Here is a 17,144-nt window from a genome sequence, read left to right as displayed (position 1 = left end):
GTCTGATCCTCTTGATGTTATAGAGGGAAAAACGGCATGACCGAGCAATCAAGGCAACATGAAACTTGAAGGTTAGCTGGTCATCGATCATGACACCCAGATTTCGGGCAGACTTAGTGGGCATGAGGTTTTGAGATCCAAACTGGATATTGATCTGTGGGTCCACAGTGGGACTGGCTGGAATGATAATAAGCTCAGTCTTGGACAGGTTGAGCTGCAGGTGACGTTCCCTCATCCATCTAGAAATGTCAGCAAGGCAGGATGAGATCCGAGCTGAGACAGTTGTGTCGTCAGGTGGGAAAGATAGGAAAAGCTGTGTATCATCTGCATAGCAGTGATAGGAAAAGCCATGGGAGCGGATCACTGCACCAAGTGATGTGATGTATATTGAGAACAGGAGGGGACCAAGCACTGACCGTTGAGGTACCCCTGTTGATAAGTTATGCATATTGGACACTTCTCCTCTCCATGATACTCTAAAAGACCTCCCTGTGAGGTAGGACTTGAACCACTGGAGGGCAGACCCTGAGATACCAAGTGAGGAGAGTGTAGAGAGGAGGATTTGGTGGTTTACTGTGTCAAAAGCAGCAGACAGATCCAGCAGCATGAGAACTGAGGACTGACCCGCTGCTTTAGCCATACGCAACGATTCTGTTACCGACAAAAGTGCAGTTTCAGTAGAGTGGCCCCGCCTAAAGCCAGACTGATACTGATCAAGTAGATCATGGTTCTGTAAGTATTCTGAGAGCTGGTTGAAGACTGTGCGCTCCAGTATTTTTGAAAGGAATGGAAGAAGTGAGACCGGCCTGTAATTTTCAACCTGGGCTGGGTTGAGAGTGGGTTTTTTGAGCAATGGTCTGACCCTCGCTTGCTTGAATGTAGTAGGGAAAACACCAGTGGACAGACAGGAGTTAATGATGTTTGTTACTGCCGGGCTGATTGTGGGCTCAATCGCCTGCAGGAGATGTGAGGGTAACGGATCAAGCGGACAGATTGTGGGTTTAGAGGCAAGCAGAAGCCCGGTGACTTCGCTCTCACTCAGTGGAGAGAATGAGCTGAGTGAGGAGAGTTTTTGCTGATAGTCTGTCAAGTCAGTGGGTTGTTTGGATTTACGCCACTTTCTCTCAGCCGCTCTTAGCCCTGCCCTTTGCTCTCTAATCACCTCAGTGAGCCAGGGACAGGGTGGAGTATTTCGGGCAGGCTTGGACACCAGTGGGCAGAGTTTGTCCAGAGAGGAGGTCAGTAAGGAGCAGAATGTGTCTGTTGCTTCATTAGTGGAGAGTGTGAAGGACTCGTTACATGAAGCCATAGCCGCTGAGACCTCATCAGACAGCTTAGTTGGGTCAAGTGACCGAATGTTTCTGCGATACGATATGAACTGAGTAGTGGATTGTTGAGATTCTGGTAATCCAAGCGAAAACTGAATAAAATAATGGTCAGAGAGGTGAAGAGGAGTCACACTCAGATCAGCTGTGGAGCAGTTGCGTATCAGTATCAGATCCAGTGTATTGCCAGCTTTGTGTGTTGGAGGCGTTGCAATCTGTTTTAAGCCAAAGGAGGATAATAGAGAGATGAATCAGTTGCCTGTGCTTTATCCATCTGGATGTTCATGTCTCCCATAACTACCAGTGGTGAGCCATCATCAGGTATGTCTGAGAGTAACATGTCCAGTTCCACAATGAAGCTGTCCAAGTGTCCCCCTGGTGGGTGGTATACCACAACCATGTAAGCGTTTATAGGTGCAGTGACCTTTATTGCATGGTACTCAAAGCATGGTGTTATTGCTCATTGGTTTAAGCTGGTTGAAGTTCCAGTCATCAGTTAGGATAATGCCTGTATCAAGAGAGGCTACAGAAAAATGTTAAATCAGTTAAATATGAGAGGCTCAAAACACATGGGATCCTACATTCCCCATAATTCAACTTGTTGGTTACTTTTAATTTTACTTTATTAATATTGTCCCACCTGTTGCTGACACATTGCATGTCCTAAAACTAATAATAATAGTAATAATAATAATAGTACATTTTATTTATATAGTGCTTTTCAGAAAACTCAAAGACACTTCACAAATAGCACACAATAAAATACACAATAAAAAAACAAAAATATATAGAAACACAGTGTAAATAAAAACATTAACAGTTAAAAGCAGTTCTGAAGAGATGTGTTTTGAGCTGGGATGTGAATGTTTGTAGGTCAGTGTAGTTGCGTATGTGTTTGGGGAGGGAGTTCCAGAGGGCAGGGGCAGCAATGGAGTAAGCCCTGTCGCCCCAGGTAGTACAATGTTGCTTTGTCTGATTTATTACTCATCAGAATTGATTGTGAAAAATAACTTCTCTATCTATTAGGTTATATTTATTTATTTTTTTCTTTGATATTTTGGGGGCTTTTACACCTTTTTATTTTATAGAGGAGAAAACAGTGAATAGGTTAGGAAACTGGGAGAGACTGGTGGAATGACATGCAGGATGGGGCCACAGACTGGACTTGAGCGAGGGCCGCCAGCTTTGAGGGCGCACAACTTAACCATTAGGCTAAATCCACGCCGGAGTTAACTTTATTTTAACAAAGAGTTATTACTTGATGCAATATCACAATTAAAATATGAGAAAAACATTCAGAAGTCTCACTTCACAGTTCACACAGCTACATTACCAAGACAATTCTTGCAATAAACATGAAACTTGCTGTTGCTCATAATATTTCTGCTGAAAACAGTGTTAACCAATCAGCAAGTTCTGAAGAAAACTTTCAATGACTCTCTGGGGGTGTTGTATATTTCCCTTTTTATGCTATTTGAACATTGTTTGTTATCAAAATTGGGATTTAGATTTTCTTGAATGTTGTGTGAAGCTCCTAGTTGTGGGTTCATTATTATGTTCCTACATGTATACACATGAATGGATGATAGATACAGTTGTTAGGAAGCATTAATACAAAGAAACAGCTGGATTGGATCTTCATTTTGGAAATCTGATGACGTGATCGCAGCTGTAAGGAATCATCCAGAAATATCTGGTGTTTTGAATTGATATCCTTTTATTTTGTTAACAATATATACCATTACTTATTGTGAAATACGAGTCATTCAAGGGGATTGCAATAATGTGTGCATGAAAAAAGGCTAATTGTGTTTTTGTGTGTGTGTGTCAGACATGAATGAACACAGCTCAAGGAGTCACAGCATCTTCCTCATCAACATCAAGCAGGAGAACTCTAAGACCGAGCAGAAACTTACAGGGAAGCTCTACCTCGTCGATCTGGCTGGGAGTGAAAAAGTATGTCTTCACACTTTCATACTCCTCCTCCTCATCCTCATCCTGCATGTCACTGTGTCTCCTCCACTATTCTTCTTTAGCTTCATTGCGTCTGCATCTACATTTTCCCTTGTTATAAAAGCTGTTGGTTTGAACCCAAGACCCTACCAGTTATATGGTTGTAAAGGGTAGTTGTATTTTTTTTCTTTCCAGGACAGTTTGCATATGTGGACCGTCCTGTCACTCTCTTTGCTGTTGCTCCTGAGACACATTTTATCGCCTGCAGGGCTGGGTCTATTTAATGAAACCTTGATCACACACTGCTGCTGCTTCCTCTCAGCAGGGGGACACCACAGTAATCTGTCAGTCAGTATGAGATGTTAATAAGCAAAGACTGGCTCTAAGCTCCTGTAAATCCTCTGACATGCTCTGACAATCATCTTTCATTAATCTCCGTATTATTCAGTTAACCTCACACCTCCCTATCATGGTTTTTACTGTACTTTAGGACTGTTTGGGGGATCTTTTCTGTGATCTGAGAACTGTCTTGTGTTTGTGTACGTGAAAGGTGGGGAAAACTGGAGCAGAGGGCACTGTGCTGGATGAGGCCAAGATGATCAACAAGTCCCTGTCTGCTCTGGGGAATGTTATTTCAGCTCTGGCAGAGGGCTCGGTGAGACGGACACACTTCTAGTTTAATTCTGTTTTTGCATCATCATTATTTTGATTGATTAACCCTCCTGTTATGTCCGTTTCTTAGAGATAGCAATAATGTCCGTGGGTCGACTTGACCCGGGGCATGTTTAATTATCCAGAAGTGTCAGAACTAAAAAAAATCCCAATAAACATTTTTTAATCTCATCATTAACTCCATTACCAACCATTTAAATCATTATTTAGTGCAATTATTTAGAACATTATTTAGTGTTCTTTAATCCTCACAGATCATGGTTCAATGAGGATAACTCACTCGTTTTTTATGAATATTCATGTTAAAACTTTTTTTAATGTACATTTGAAAGACCTAAATATAAATACAATATTTTTCCATGACACAGATTTTTGTTTATTTCATTTTCATTTATTTATTTATTTATTTTTATTGAAGTAATGTTGATAAATTAACAGGAGACACCTCTTCTGTCACATGCTGCCCAGATTTTGATGCTGTATTTAGCTGGTTTGGAAGGCATATATTACCTAAAATGGAAGGAACCTCTGAATGCCTCTAGCCTTTCATCCACTGTGACATTAGGGCCTGGGTTACAGAGTAGTGGAAGTTGCTCTACCCACTTGTCCCTCACTACTCTAATGGCTGACAGCTTGTCTCTATTTGATTTCAGCTCCTGCAGTCAAATGCCGAAGTGTCCTTGGGCAAGACACTGAACCCCAAACTGCTCCCTCAGTTGTTCAGTGGTGTATGAATGTCTAGAATAGGATAAGCTAATACTGATGGTCCCTTACTATAGCAGCCTCTACCATCATTGGGTGAGCGAGTAATGTAAAAGACCTTCGAGTGGTCAGAAGACTGTAAAAGAGATATATGAGTACAAGTCCATTTACTATTTATGATGACCTGCTCAAAAGCTGACTTGATGTCTGTTACACGAGTCACTGCTATCCTAGTGGCTCTGTCTTTATAATGTTTTCTGGAGAAAGTTTTGCCTGACGTATATTTGGGGATGAAGATCGCTGTATTTCCCCATTTTTGATGTGAAAGTCTGCTTGGAGAAATATGAATATCTGTTTCCTCATTTGGTTCATAATCAGAATCATCAGACTCAGAATTGACCACAAAATGGTCTTCATCTTCAGACACACCCTCCTCTCTTTCACTGTCATGATCAAAGAGGAGTGCCAGGGTTATCACCTGTTTACTTCTGCTGCTCATTTTGTAAAGCTCTGAGAGAGAGTGTATCATGTGTCGATGCAGAGTATAATGTTGGTAGGACTCCCTTGCAGATAATCTGTATATGTTTTTCCCCTCCCCTGCTGTAGTGATGAGAAGTTTGGCTCTATTCAGAGAGCCGGCTCTTTTGACTCGGCTCCCGAAGAAGAGCCTGCTCTTTGGACACCCGAACGGCTCTTAATTTAGGACCTTTTGTAGCCTTATATTTTACCTTTACTTTGCAAAAGATAATAGTTTGTGTTGAAAACCATTTTACGTACAGTGTTTTTATGAGAGGCCTTATAATTGCTCAATTTTGTGCATTTATTCTGTTACAAAACCATTCTTACTTTTGTTTAGTATTTTAATCAAACTTTTTTATTGCACAAATTAACAAAAAAAATCAAAACATATCCACAGAACCAGAACCAGAACCAAACTCAAGAAAACAGAACCATAACCAAACTCAAGCAAACAGAACCAGAACCAAACTTAAGCAAACAGAACCAGAACCAATTCAAGCAACAGAACCAGAACCAACTCAAGCAACAGAACCAGAACCAAACTCAAGCAAACAGAACCAGAACCAAACTCAAGCAACAGAACCAGAACCAAACTCAAGCAACAGAACCAGAACCAAACTCAAGCAAACAGAACTAGAACCAAACTCAAGCAAACAGAACCAGAACCAAACTTAAGCAAACAGAACCAGAACCAACTCAAGCAACAGAACCAGAACCAACTCAAGCAACAGAACCAGAACCAAACTCAAGCAAACAGAACCAGAACCAAACTCAAGCAACAGAACCAGAACCAAACTCAAGCAACAGAACCAGAACCAAACTCAAGCAAACAGAACTAGAACCAAACTCAAGCAAACAGAACCAGAACCAAACTTAAGCAAACAGAACCAGAACCAACTCAAGCAACAGAACCAGAACCAACTCAAGCAACAGAACCAGAACCAACTCAAGCAAACAGAACCAGAACCAACTCAAGCAACAGAACCAGAACCAAACTCAGGCAAACAGAACTAGAACCAAACTCAAGCAAACAGAACCAGAACCAAACTTAAGCAAACAGAACCAGAACCAACTCAAGCAACAGAACCAGAACCAAACTCAAGCAACAGAACCAGAACCAACTCAAGCAAACAGAACCAGAACCAACTCAAGCAACAGAACCAGAACCAAACTCAGGCAAACAGAACCAGAACCAAACTCAAGTAAACAGAAACCAGAACCAAACCCAAGCAAACAGAACCAGAACCAAACTGGCGCAAACATCATTAATGTCCTCAGTGCAGGTTGGCATTGAGAAGTATCAGGTGCCTCAGCTTGGATGGGCTGATCCGATTTCTCCTCTCAGTGAGTATTTGCCCGGTCTTAAAAAAAGACTCTCTCGGAAGGAACAGATGTAGCCACGATACACAGCCTCCCCTCCATCACCTGTATCCAATATCCTCACATGTTCTGCTGTGAGCAGAGCTGGAGGTGAACACTGAGAGCTAAGCAGCGAAAGGAAAAAACTGGGAATCGGCTGTCTCTCAATGCAAGTCGGCTCTTCTGATTCACTATAAAGCATCGGCTCGGTGTGTGTGTTTGTGTGTGTGTGTGTGTGTGTGTGTGTGTGTGTGTGTGTGTGTGTGTGTGTGTGTGTGTGTGTGTGTGTGTGTGTGTGTGTGTGTGTGTGTGTGTGTGTACGTGATTAGGGTGAAATATGTAACACAGTTGCAAAGAAACAATTAGTATTTGACACTTCTGACTCTTTTTAGCCTCCACTTTGACCGCTGGGTCAAATTGACCCACGAACAGTATCTATGTAATATAAAGATGCAGGGGGGGTTACAAATATGTAAAAGGAACCATTTATATTTTATATGTTGATTAAGCTAATTAAGGCAAGTAGAAAAAGTTTCACACTGAAAAAACACTTTTAACATTTTTTATTTTATTTTTGAACTTTGAAAAGGGTCAATCTGACCCTGAACATAACAGGAGGGTTAAGACGTTAATGAAGGAGAACATGATGCAAAGTTCATCATTATGATTCCTCTGCAGAAGCAAAATGTGAAGTTGACCCAAATTATTTGGCAAATCTTTCAAAAGCTTTGTTAATGTGATCTGCTCATACACAAACTATAAAACTTCATCAATAGTCAAACTCTTAATTTCTTAAACTGCATCCATAAACATTGAATAATAACTGCTTTCAGTATTTGTCTCCTTTGTCAGAGCTACGTCCCCTACAGAGACAGTAAGATGACCAGGATCCTGCAGGACTCTCTGGGAGGGAACTGTCGGACCACCATGGTCATCTGCTGCTCACCTTCCGCCTACAATGACGCTGAGACCAGGTCCACTCTGATGTTTGGGCAGAGGTACACTCACAAACAGTCACACACAAACATGAGGAGTTATGTATGCAAATAAAACCTGAACATGCAAACCAGTTGAATCATTTTAATGTGAGGTTTCTAGAGGTCGAGGATAGTTGTGATGCTAACAGCCCAGTTATTGAAAGTGGAAACACTGTTTGTGATAATCAAGGGGTAATGTATGGTTAGCAGGTGGTTTCTGTAGTGGTCTTGTCTCACCCTGTCAGGATTCTAATTCCCATAACTACCTGCTAACCATACATTATACCCACTTATTACCCGGCTACTAACTTAAGATACAAACACGTTAATTAGTAGATTGATTTAAATGGTTTTAAAAAATAGTCCCAGTGATTCCACTGCAGTAAGTGTTCCATGGTGATGGATTCTTATCTGCCTGTAGCAGTCAATTTAACATGAAACTTTCCTCATTCAGCTCTCCTTCTTCTCAATATGTGGCTGGATTCTTTATATTTAAAACAGATAGATCCACACTGTGTTACAGAGCGTCAAAATTACACATTTATGCACAGGATGAACCTCACTCCTCTCTACTTCAGTAAAATGTACCCTAACTTATCTTCTATGGACCTCTGACCAAACGCTCAGCAATGCCCTGTGTACTCTGGCCTTATAGGACAAAGGGACATAAATATGTCTAATGAACTGTTATGAAAAGGAGAGCTCTTTGATCTACTTATTTTGTTATTTATTCTTTTTATAAAGTTGTATCTTCTCTAACTTGTTTTGGCTGTCAGGATTATTACCATATATTTTTTATTCTATATATGCTTCACTTTTATTTCCTCTTACTGAGTCTGTATTTTTAAATGATTTTACTTTTCTTTTAGGGGGACTTTGTCTGTAGAATGTAAAATGGCCATAAATTAATACAAAAAATATTGGAAAAAACAACAACAGATAGTCTCCACCGTCTCACCTTGTTGTCTCTATAGAGCGAAGACAATCAAGAACTCTGTGACTCTGAATGTGGAGCTGACTGCAGAGCAGTGGAAGAAAAAGTATGAGAAAGAGAAGGAGAAGAACAAGACGCTGAAAACCACCGTCACATGGCTGGAGAATGAGCTCAACCGCTGGAGGAGTGGTGAGGACTGCACTGCTGCATAACATCTCACTTTTTTTTTTTTTTTTGTGCCACATTTGCTTCAGTGTAACTTAGTCACAGAAGATAGCTTGAAGGGACCAAACTCCAATGTATGATAAATAGAATACATGTTTAATGCACAAAAAAGTCTTCTTTCAGCCACACACTCACTGAAGTTTCGGCCCCTACCCACCTTCTTTAGTCAATTTAAGAATGGATGAGAACTTTCCAGCCAACAAAGCAAAACATGTCCTAGAATATAGATTTACAAAAGGACAACTGTGTAGAAATACACAAGCTAACTTATAAGCTAATGTGAATCATGAATTTGATGTGAATGAGTTAAAAAAAAAAGCTTAGAAAAGAAACCCTTTGAGAAATTATATCACTGAGTCATGCTTTAAAGTATCCATGTCTTGGTTTGTTAGAGATGAATCACACACTGGTCCTATTAAAAAAATAAGTACTTCAAGAAAGAGTCCTTTGTTTACATGTTAGCAATGCAATGATGATTACTGGTGTAGTTACAGCTTTTAAAAGTGCATAATCATGCTAACAGTTATCTAAAGATTCATCCTATAAAGAGATTGATGTCATTTTTCACTCTGGGCACTATTCTATATAATCAGTGCTTAATAATCTATAGAGGTAATTGTGCCTGATCAAAACAGCATTGAGAAAGTGCCAGTGGAAGTTCTCGTTTTCTGTCTTGTTCGGGTTCAGATTGAAATTCAAACTTTCAGGCAACATTTTGCACATGATCCGTGCAAAGATAGCCCTTGGCCTCCCCATGTGCTGGGGCTGCAGCCTGGTTCGACTCCCAGTCACAGCCCTTTGCTACATATTATGCTCACTGTCTACTCCCCACATGTTCTGTCTCTCCTCACTGATGAAGGCAAAAAATGCCAGAGAGAAATACGTTTAAAGAAACAGCCTTTGTGGTCAATGTTAGATACTTTCTTTTGAAAAAGAAAGAATACAGACACCTTCAATAGTTTGTTTGTATTGTTGTGAGACTTCTGTGTTTTAAAGGTTGTGCTGCTCCGATCCAGCACAACTACACAAACTGACTGACACAAAGTCAGTGAAGTACTTGTGGACCAGCGACTCCTGTGTCCTGCGACGCAAACTCACTTTTCATGTTAAAGAGTCTGGTGGCAGTGTTTTTAACAGATGTTTCCAGTCAAAGATGATGTTTCCTTAACAGAAAGGCTTACACCTAAAGGAATAGTTTCTCGGGATGTGTGCGTTTAGTCCACTAAACAATTCAACTTTGTCACCCTTACCAGATTTACTAGTCGGTTAAATTAGGTATTAATATTTTCATTGATGAAAGCCCACAATGCAGTCAGCAGGGAGCATGCAGGGCTTTCCAAAACTGTTTGGGTGTTTTGGTTAATCAGGTGACCCTGTTAACTGGTGACTTTCTGCTGAATGGGTCTGTGGCTGTTCAAAGTTGACGCTGTTCTTTAACAGCCCAAAATATGAATGTAGGCTTAATCTTTCTTTTTTTGTCGGTCTATTAGTGGAGGTTTCTCTCATGATGGATTGTGATTTTTTTATGTATATTTTAGTATTTATGATGTTGTCTTTAAATCATTTCAATGATACATTTTATAGGAGTATGTACCATTTTTATTGCACAACCTGCAAATACAAATTTAAAAAGTTCTTTGGGAACTTCCCTAATAGTTCCTGGCATTTTGGTAGACTCTTAGAACAATGACCTGAGACTGTTCAGGGCCAAAAAAGCACTTTTTACTGACACACTTTGCAGCAAAGTACTCATACCCTGGGATATAAAAAAAACTGAAGAAACATAGGACCCAAGTTTAAGAATACCTTAGCTAAAACGAAACTTAAATTGAGTGAGTAAAACAGGAGGAGGGCATGGGTAGTCACAGACACTAGCAGAGAACAAGAATGATGTCCAATTTGCTGCCCCCTACAGGAGAGAATGTCCCAGCGGAGGAACAGTTTGACAAAAAGAAGGCCACAGCAGAGGTCCAGGCCCTGGACACGGCTCTCAACAACGATAAGACAGCACCCCAGCCCATGCTCAGTTCCCTGCCTGGAGTCAAACTCACAGACGCAGAGAAAGGAAAATATGAAGGCGAAATGGCCAAACTCTACAAGGAGATGGATGACAAGGTGAGGAAACATATCTTTTGGACACACTTTGGTTTTTTCAGCTGCAGGAGGAACTGTGGTTACCAGCAAGCACCTGTTTTAGGCCCTCAAACTATCCTCAAAGGAGAGTTCCTTGTACTTGAGATCTCCTTTGAGGATAGAAGAGTTCAGATTTTGGGCAGAGAAGACTGTTGGTTTGGAAGAGGTGTCAAGGAAGCCATCTATGTTAAGCTTGAACAACCTTCTCTCAACAGATGTGGTAGCCTAAGACACCACTTATCTGCAACATATGATAATGTTTTGAATTCTCTTTCAAAGGCCACACTCACACTAGGGGTCATGTGACCACAAAGACCTACAGACAACCAAAGACCTGAGCAACTCTCAGGAACTAGGTCTGTGACTCAGCTAACAACCCCATGGGACAACTGTTAGCATACAGACAACTCTTAGTGGCTTATATCTTCTAGCTCTGTCCACCAGTCTGATTAGAACTGAAGAAGCTTCTTCAAGAATGAGCTTGTCCTAGAGGCTTTTCCAAGAAACCAGCCCCTCCTAAAAAATAACATCCACCTTTAATAACTATTACAGTCACATAACAAACACATTGGGTTACAATGATACATTTTGAATATTAATCTGGTCTCTGTTCAGTATGTGATGCTCACGTGTAATATCTCTCCTGGTCAGCAGGTGGCGTGATTGGCTTCTGTTTAGTATCACTTGAGGCTGTTGTGAAATTAATAGGTGATGAGTTATATTTCTCTTTTCCTCTCCTTCCTGCAGGATGAAGAGATAAACCAGCAGTCTCAGTTGGTGGAGGAACTGAAGGAACAGATGTTGGACCAGGAGGAGGTGACCCAACTTCCCCCCTCTCTGTCCCCTCTCCTCCCCTCACTGCTCAACTCCCCATGCTGTCTTTTCCCCCCAGCCGTTCCTGTTAGCACAAACCCAGCCTGACAGCTGATAGCAGACCATTAGTCTCCCTGCAGGAGAGGTCAGACTGTAACTCACCCTCAGCAGGCAGCAGTGCTGCCTCACAGATTGAACGCATTAGCTGAACAGAAATTTAGTATGCAGATCCTGGTAAGAAGTTCTGACCTCACTCCCTTTTTATCACTGTCCTCACCCACAGCTCTTATCGTCCTCCCGCCGAGATCACGACACGCTGCAGACCGAACTTAACCGGCTGCTGGCGGAGAATGAAGCCTCCAAGGAGGAGGTGAAGGAGGTGCTGCTGGCTCTGGAGGAGCTGGCTGTCAACTATGACCAGAAGAGTCAGGAAGTGGAGGACAAAGCGAGAGAGTTTGAGGCCCTGAGTGAGGAGCTGAACCAGAAATCTGTATGTGATAATCGCTGTGAATACACTGAAAAAATATGACACTGATTTCTAATTATCTTAAACTTTGACCACAGTGTTTTACTCTCATCCTCCTCCAGAGCTCTTTGGCCTCTATTGACACTGAGCTCCAGAAGCTGAAGGAGATGACAATCCACCAGAAGAAGAGGGTCACTGAGATGATGTCATTCCTACTAAAAGACCTGGCTGAGATTGGCATCGCTGTGGGAAACAACGACATAAAGGTTAATGACAGAGACGATCTGACAGAGACACAATGGCCAGTAGAAATTAAAATTACACACTTATTTAATTTCTGCTGCTTGCATTACACGTGTTCTCCAGAACACATGCCTCCAATCTATCTCCTTTGTTTCACTGTGTCCTGTAAATGGAACAAGTCATGCCCTTTGTTCTGCTCATTTGCAAACCATTCATCATCGCCGTGTTTCAAGGCTGTACTTTACTCATATTAGGCTTGGAGTTATGTGGGCAGCAGCATACAATTACTTCCATTGTGAGTTTTCCTTTTGTGCATTTAGTACATTCATTAAGATCACAACAGTTTGAAATAACAAGTAAATGAGTGTCCTATTCTGTTCAGTAATGGTCTAAAACCCTCAAAATCCTTAGTTTGCTCTCACATGGTGAACAGAATGTGATGGTTTGCACATCTAACGTTTTCCGATTTCTTGTTTTGTCAAACCAGCAAGTATCAATCAATCAATCTTTATTTATATAGCACCAAATCACAACAAATGTCATCTCAAGACGCTTTTACAAACAGAGCTGGTCTAGACGGTACTCTATGTTAAGACCCAACATCAAGACGGGATAAGATCCAGTCCCATCTTACAGACAGGACTCAGTCTGATCTCACCTTAATCCACCATGAGGAGAGCACTTTGCAGCATTTAGCATTTAGTTACAGTGGCAAGGACAAACTTCCTTTAGCAGGCAGAAACCTCAAGCAGGACCAGACTCATATTAGACAGATATCTGCCTCAACCAAGTTGGGGTTGGAAAGAGGGATAGAGCAGAATAAGAGAGAGAGAGATGATGGTAAAACGGATAGAAGTAGTTGTAGCCACAGCAGCAGAACGTCTACGGCAGAGATCCAGAGGAAGATACGAGACAGGGGAGCTCAGGGACTCCAGAAAGGTCTATGGTTATTAACTTTAATTGGACAGGAAGAGTTAAAGTAAGTGACAGGCAGAGAGAGACGAGAGATAGTACCCCATTGTGTCAGTTCCCCCGGCAGTCTAAGCTTACAGCAGCATAACTAAAAGCTCAACCAAGCCAAGTATAATCTTTATCAAAAAGGCAAGTTTGAAGCCTACTCTTAAAAGTAGAGAGGGTGTCTGCCTCCTGAACCCTGACTGGTAGATGAATCTAAAGGAGAGGCGCCTGATAACTGAAGGCTTGACCTCCCGTATTACCTTTAGAGACTTAAGGAGTCTTAGTCACACCATCTTCAGCACACAGACACTCCTGTGCCTCTCTGTGTTCAACAACAGGTTGACAACAGTTTCATTCCTCTCTGCTTTTCGTTTTTGGAGTATTCTGAGCTTCAGAGTTCAAATCCTGCTTGATCTATTTTAAAACTGTACTTTTCTCCGAAAAGGAAAGGTCAAGCGTCTCGTGTGGAAACATAAAATACAGCTACTTTGTTTATGTCGACTGCCTAACAGCACTGAAGTGGATATTTAACCTATCCTGTGCCAGAGCTTCATCCCACGCTTCAGAACTGTAGACCTTCAGTGTCTCTTGTATTTTGGATCTCTATTTTGTACACTGCGCTTCTGAGATATCACGTGTCAAACAAACTGTGTAGATAGATGATACTAGAGTCAGTGTGCAAATCAAATAAGTGGACAACATTTTTTAAAAGTGATTAATCATCATTTCTCAAAGATTCATGGTCCCAGTTTCAGTGTTAGCGTTTTCTGCATCTTTACTAATCTTTACTAACAACATCTTTATATACCATTGGCATTTAAAAGTTTAGACGTTTTTCACCTGTTAGCAAAAACAGAAGAAGAAACTATTTGTTTTTTAATGTTAATTTTCTTTTACATTTCTTGGACCAAGCAAATCGAATCAACTTTATTTATATAGCACTTTACAAAAAACACAGTGGATCCAAAGTGCTTTACAGCAAACACACAGAGTTAACAAAGAGCAAATGAAAGAAACAAATGCACATCGAGGAAGAGAGAGGGAGAGAAAGAGAGAAATCAGAGTAGTGAAAGAGCAATAGAATTAAATTCACAGTAACACAATGACACCACCAATGACCATGATCATTGCATTCTTACTACTTCAGCTATTTCTGAATGATGATAATAACAACAGCAACAACTATTATTATTATCATCATCATTATTATCATCATCATCATCATCATCATCATCATCATCATCATCATCATCATCATCATCATCATCATCACCACCATCATCATCAGCTGGTTCAGTTAAGGGCCTTTAAAGGCTAATGAATAAAAGTGTGTTTTAAGACAACTTTTAAAAATCTCAACAGAGGAGGAAGATCGATTGGTGGGGGGAAGTTTTGGAGCACAGATAGAGAAGGCAAGAATCAATAAATATAGAAATGTATTTTAAAAGCAACTTATAAATGGATTTACTGCTGGTTGCAGCCATAGCCAGTGTGTTATCTCAATTATCTCATCTTGGTCTTTTGAAACTCTAGAAGGCCATTGTTTTACATTTTTGGGGCTCTGCTGATGCAGTTATGGAGAGAGAGAGGACAATCGATAGTGTCAGAAACAGATAAGACGGGTGGGGAATGACATGTGGCAGTGGGCCTGGGGTGAGAGTCAGCTGGAACTTGAACACCATGAGGCCAAGACCAGTAACCTTGCCCTGAGGTTTCAGATGCAAAGTTGCCTTGCTCATAGCTCTTAATGTATGCAGCTAAAATGTGCCACTCCTGATGTCTCATCCTTTGGAAGGCATGTTGTAATTTGGTTTCTGTAGAACTTTCTGTATATTGAGTTGAAATTACAGAAATCGTCACTGTCTTTTGTTGCAACAGAATGTCAAAAACTCTGAGCAGTTTTCTTCCACCTAATGACTGTGTCTTTCCGTCTTCTCAGCAACAAGAGAGCAGTGGTCTCATCGATGAAGAGTTCACCGTGGCTCGTCTCTACATCAGCAAAATGAAGTCGGAGGTGAAGACGATGGTGAAGCGCAGCAAACTGCTGGAGAGCACCCAGGCCGAGAGCAGCCAGAAGATGGAGCAGACGGAGATGGAGCTGACAGCCTGCCAGCTCCGCATCTCCCAGGTAACTGCTGCTTAGCACCGCCTCTGCCGCTGTCCTCACTGATACTGTCACCATGGAGACGTATGTGGCGGTTAATTAACATGCAGTTATCAATCAAACAGCAGCTTAATAAGCTGGCAGGTTGTTATGCATGTCTGACGCTGTTTGATCTGAGCTTTAAAAAGAGCTGTCAGAGTTTCTGTAGGTCTGAATCTCAGAGTTTTTAATTAATCCTCCTGTTGTTGTTACAGTATGAAGCGAAGATCAAGTCCCTGACAGACTCCCTCCAGAATGTGGAGCAGAAGAAAAGACAGCTGGAGGAGAACGTGGACTCTCTCGGTGAAGAAATAGTGAGGATCAAAGCTCAAGGTGAGCACACTTCCTCTGCAGCATTAACCCTTTAATGGTCCCTGGGGAGCAAGCTAGGGGCTCCAGTTTATTCATAAACCACAGAGTTTTTATCAGAGTGGAAGTGGAGACACTTAAGGCCTCATGACTGCATCATTTCAGTCACCAGAAAGAAAGGAGAGTACATCGTGGAGCTCTTCAGAAGAGACAGAAGTTCAAGAGTGGCTGTAATGTTCTCCTTTAACCAGCATCAGACTTGACAATAACACATTGATTGAAAATAAAAATAGATAAATATGTGTTGTATTCAGATACGTGGTCAAGAGTTGATGTCTTTTTTATTCTGTTTGGTTAAAAAGAATAAGGGAGGACATAATAAACCCAACTGTAAGTGATACATAGAAGCTGAGATGCTTATGGTCCATTTTTTTCTTCCCAAGTATTGAGTCTGATCCCTCCACTAGATTATAAGCAGAAATACACTTAGATAACTGTAGCATTAAAAAAAGTTTTTTACCCAGCTTTCCTACTACTCACCCTCTGTGTTTAGTCTTTGATTCTGAATAGTAATAATAGCAAGAGCAAAGCCAGGGACAACCAGATCACATACTTCATATTAAATGAACCTTCTGAAAGGAGTCACACACATTACATTTTGTAAAGTACATAATAAAGTTTAAGATTTCACCTCTTCCTGTTGACAGTCTGGCAGAAACGTTAGCTTCTGTTTTGGAGAGAAAAATGCTTAAGATTACAGTCAACAGCAGATAAATGAAGACAGGAAGAGGAAAACGGTGCACTAACTAATGAAGGATGTTAAAAGAGACGTATATCAAATTGAAGAAAACAGACACCAAGTAAATCAAACCACAACACTTTATGGCTTTTATCGTTGATTGAGAAGAAAATTCAAACAGGAAAGTTAAGGGGAAGAGGACTTTATGCAGGTGCTGCTGTTGATGTCTGCATCTGTGATGAATGAAAATAGAAAAAAGTTTAGAGTTTCAGAATCTCCTTAGGGTGGACAAGGCCCCTCGCAGGGAGGTCGCCACAATTATATTGCTGCTTCATGTGGTACAGCTTCAGAAACGAAAACACAAGTCAATTTTTTCAGCATTCACTGCCCATTCTCAAGACAGCACTTTATCAATGTTGATGTCTGAATACATCTCAAAAGAATCTTAAAAATGTGCAACCAAAGGCAATCATTTATTAAGAGTTTAAAACTGTGACACTCTAATGTTCAACAATATTCTTCAGGACTCAGGAAACCAAGCTGAAAACCAGATTGATACTTAACAAACCCTAACATCTGTAACTGAACTCAACCTGACTGAGCCACCTGAAGAACACAACTGAAAAATAAAAGGCCCAAAGAAATCTACTTTTGTCATTTTGTTGTCTCTCTTTT

The 17,144-nt window shown here is 40.9% G+C and overlaps 1 protein-coding gene across 2 annotated transcripts in view; it reads left to right on the top strand.

Moving 5' to 3' along the window:
- Positions 1-17,144, top strand: part of LOC117828605 (kinesin-1 heavy chain-like) — a 30,638-nt gene that overhangs the window by 7,415 nt on the left and 6,079 nt on the right. For both annotated transcript variants that reach the window (XM_034705783.1, XM_034705785.1), the window contains exons 8-17: positions 3,157-3,281; positions 3,829-3,933; positions 7,383-7,528; positions 8,482-8,630; positions 10,582-10,781; positions 11,547-11,615; positions 11,896-12,102; positions 12,201-12,344; positions 15,218-15,406; positions 15,637-15,754. In XM_034705783.1, the coding sequence (XP_034561674.1) occupies positions 3,157-3,281; positions 3,829-3,933; positions 7,383-7,528; positions 8,482-8,630; positions 10,582-10,781; positions 11,547-11,615; positions 11,896-12,102; positions 12,201-12,344; positions 15,218-15,406; positions 15,637-15,754 (1,452 nt within the window). The remainder of the gene's footprint in view (positions 1-3,156; positions 3,282-3,828; positions 3,934-7,382; positions 7,529-8,481; positions 8,631-10,581; positions 10,782-11,546; positions 11,616-11,895; positions 12,103-12,200; positions 12,345-15,217; positions 15,407-15,636; positions 15,755-17,144) is intronic.

The sequence above is a fragment of the Notolabrus celidotus genome, chromosome 17, assembly GCF_009762535.1.
Source record: "Notolabrus celidotus isolate fNotCel1 chromosome 17, fNotCel1.pri, whole genome shotgun sequence".
NCBI lineage: Eukaryota > Metazoa > Chordata > Actinopteri > Labriformes > Labridae > Notolabrus > Notolabrus celidotus.
The sequence above is the reverse complement of the archived record's forward strand: the minus strand, read 5'-3'. Positions and strand labels throughout refer to the sequence as shown.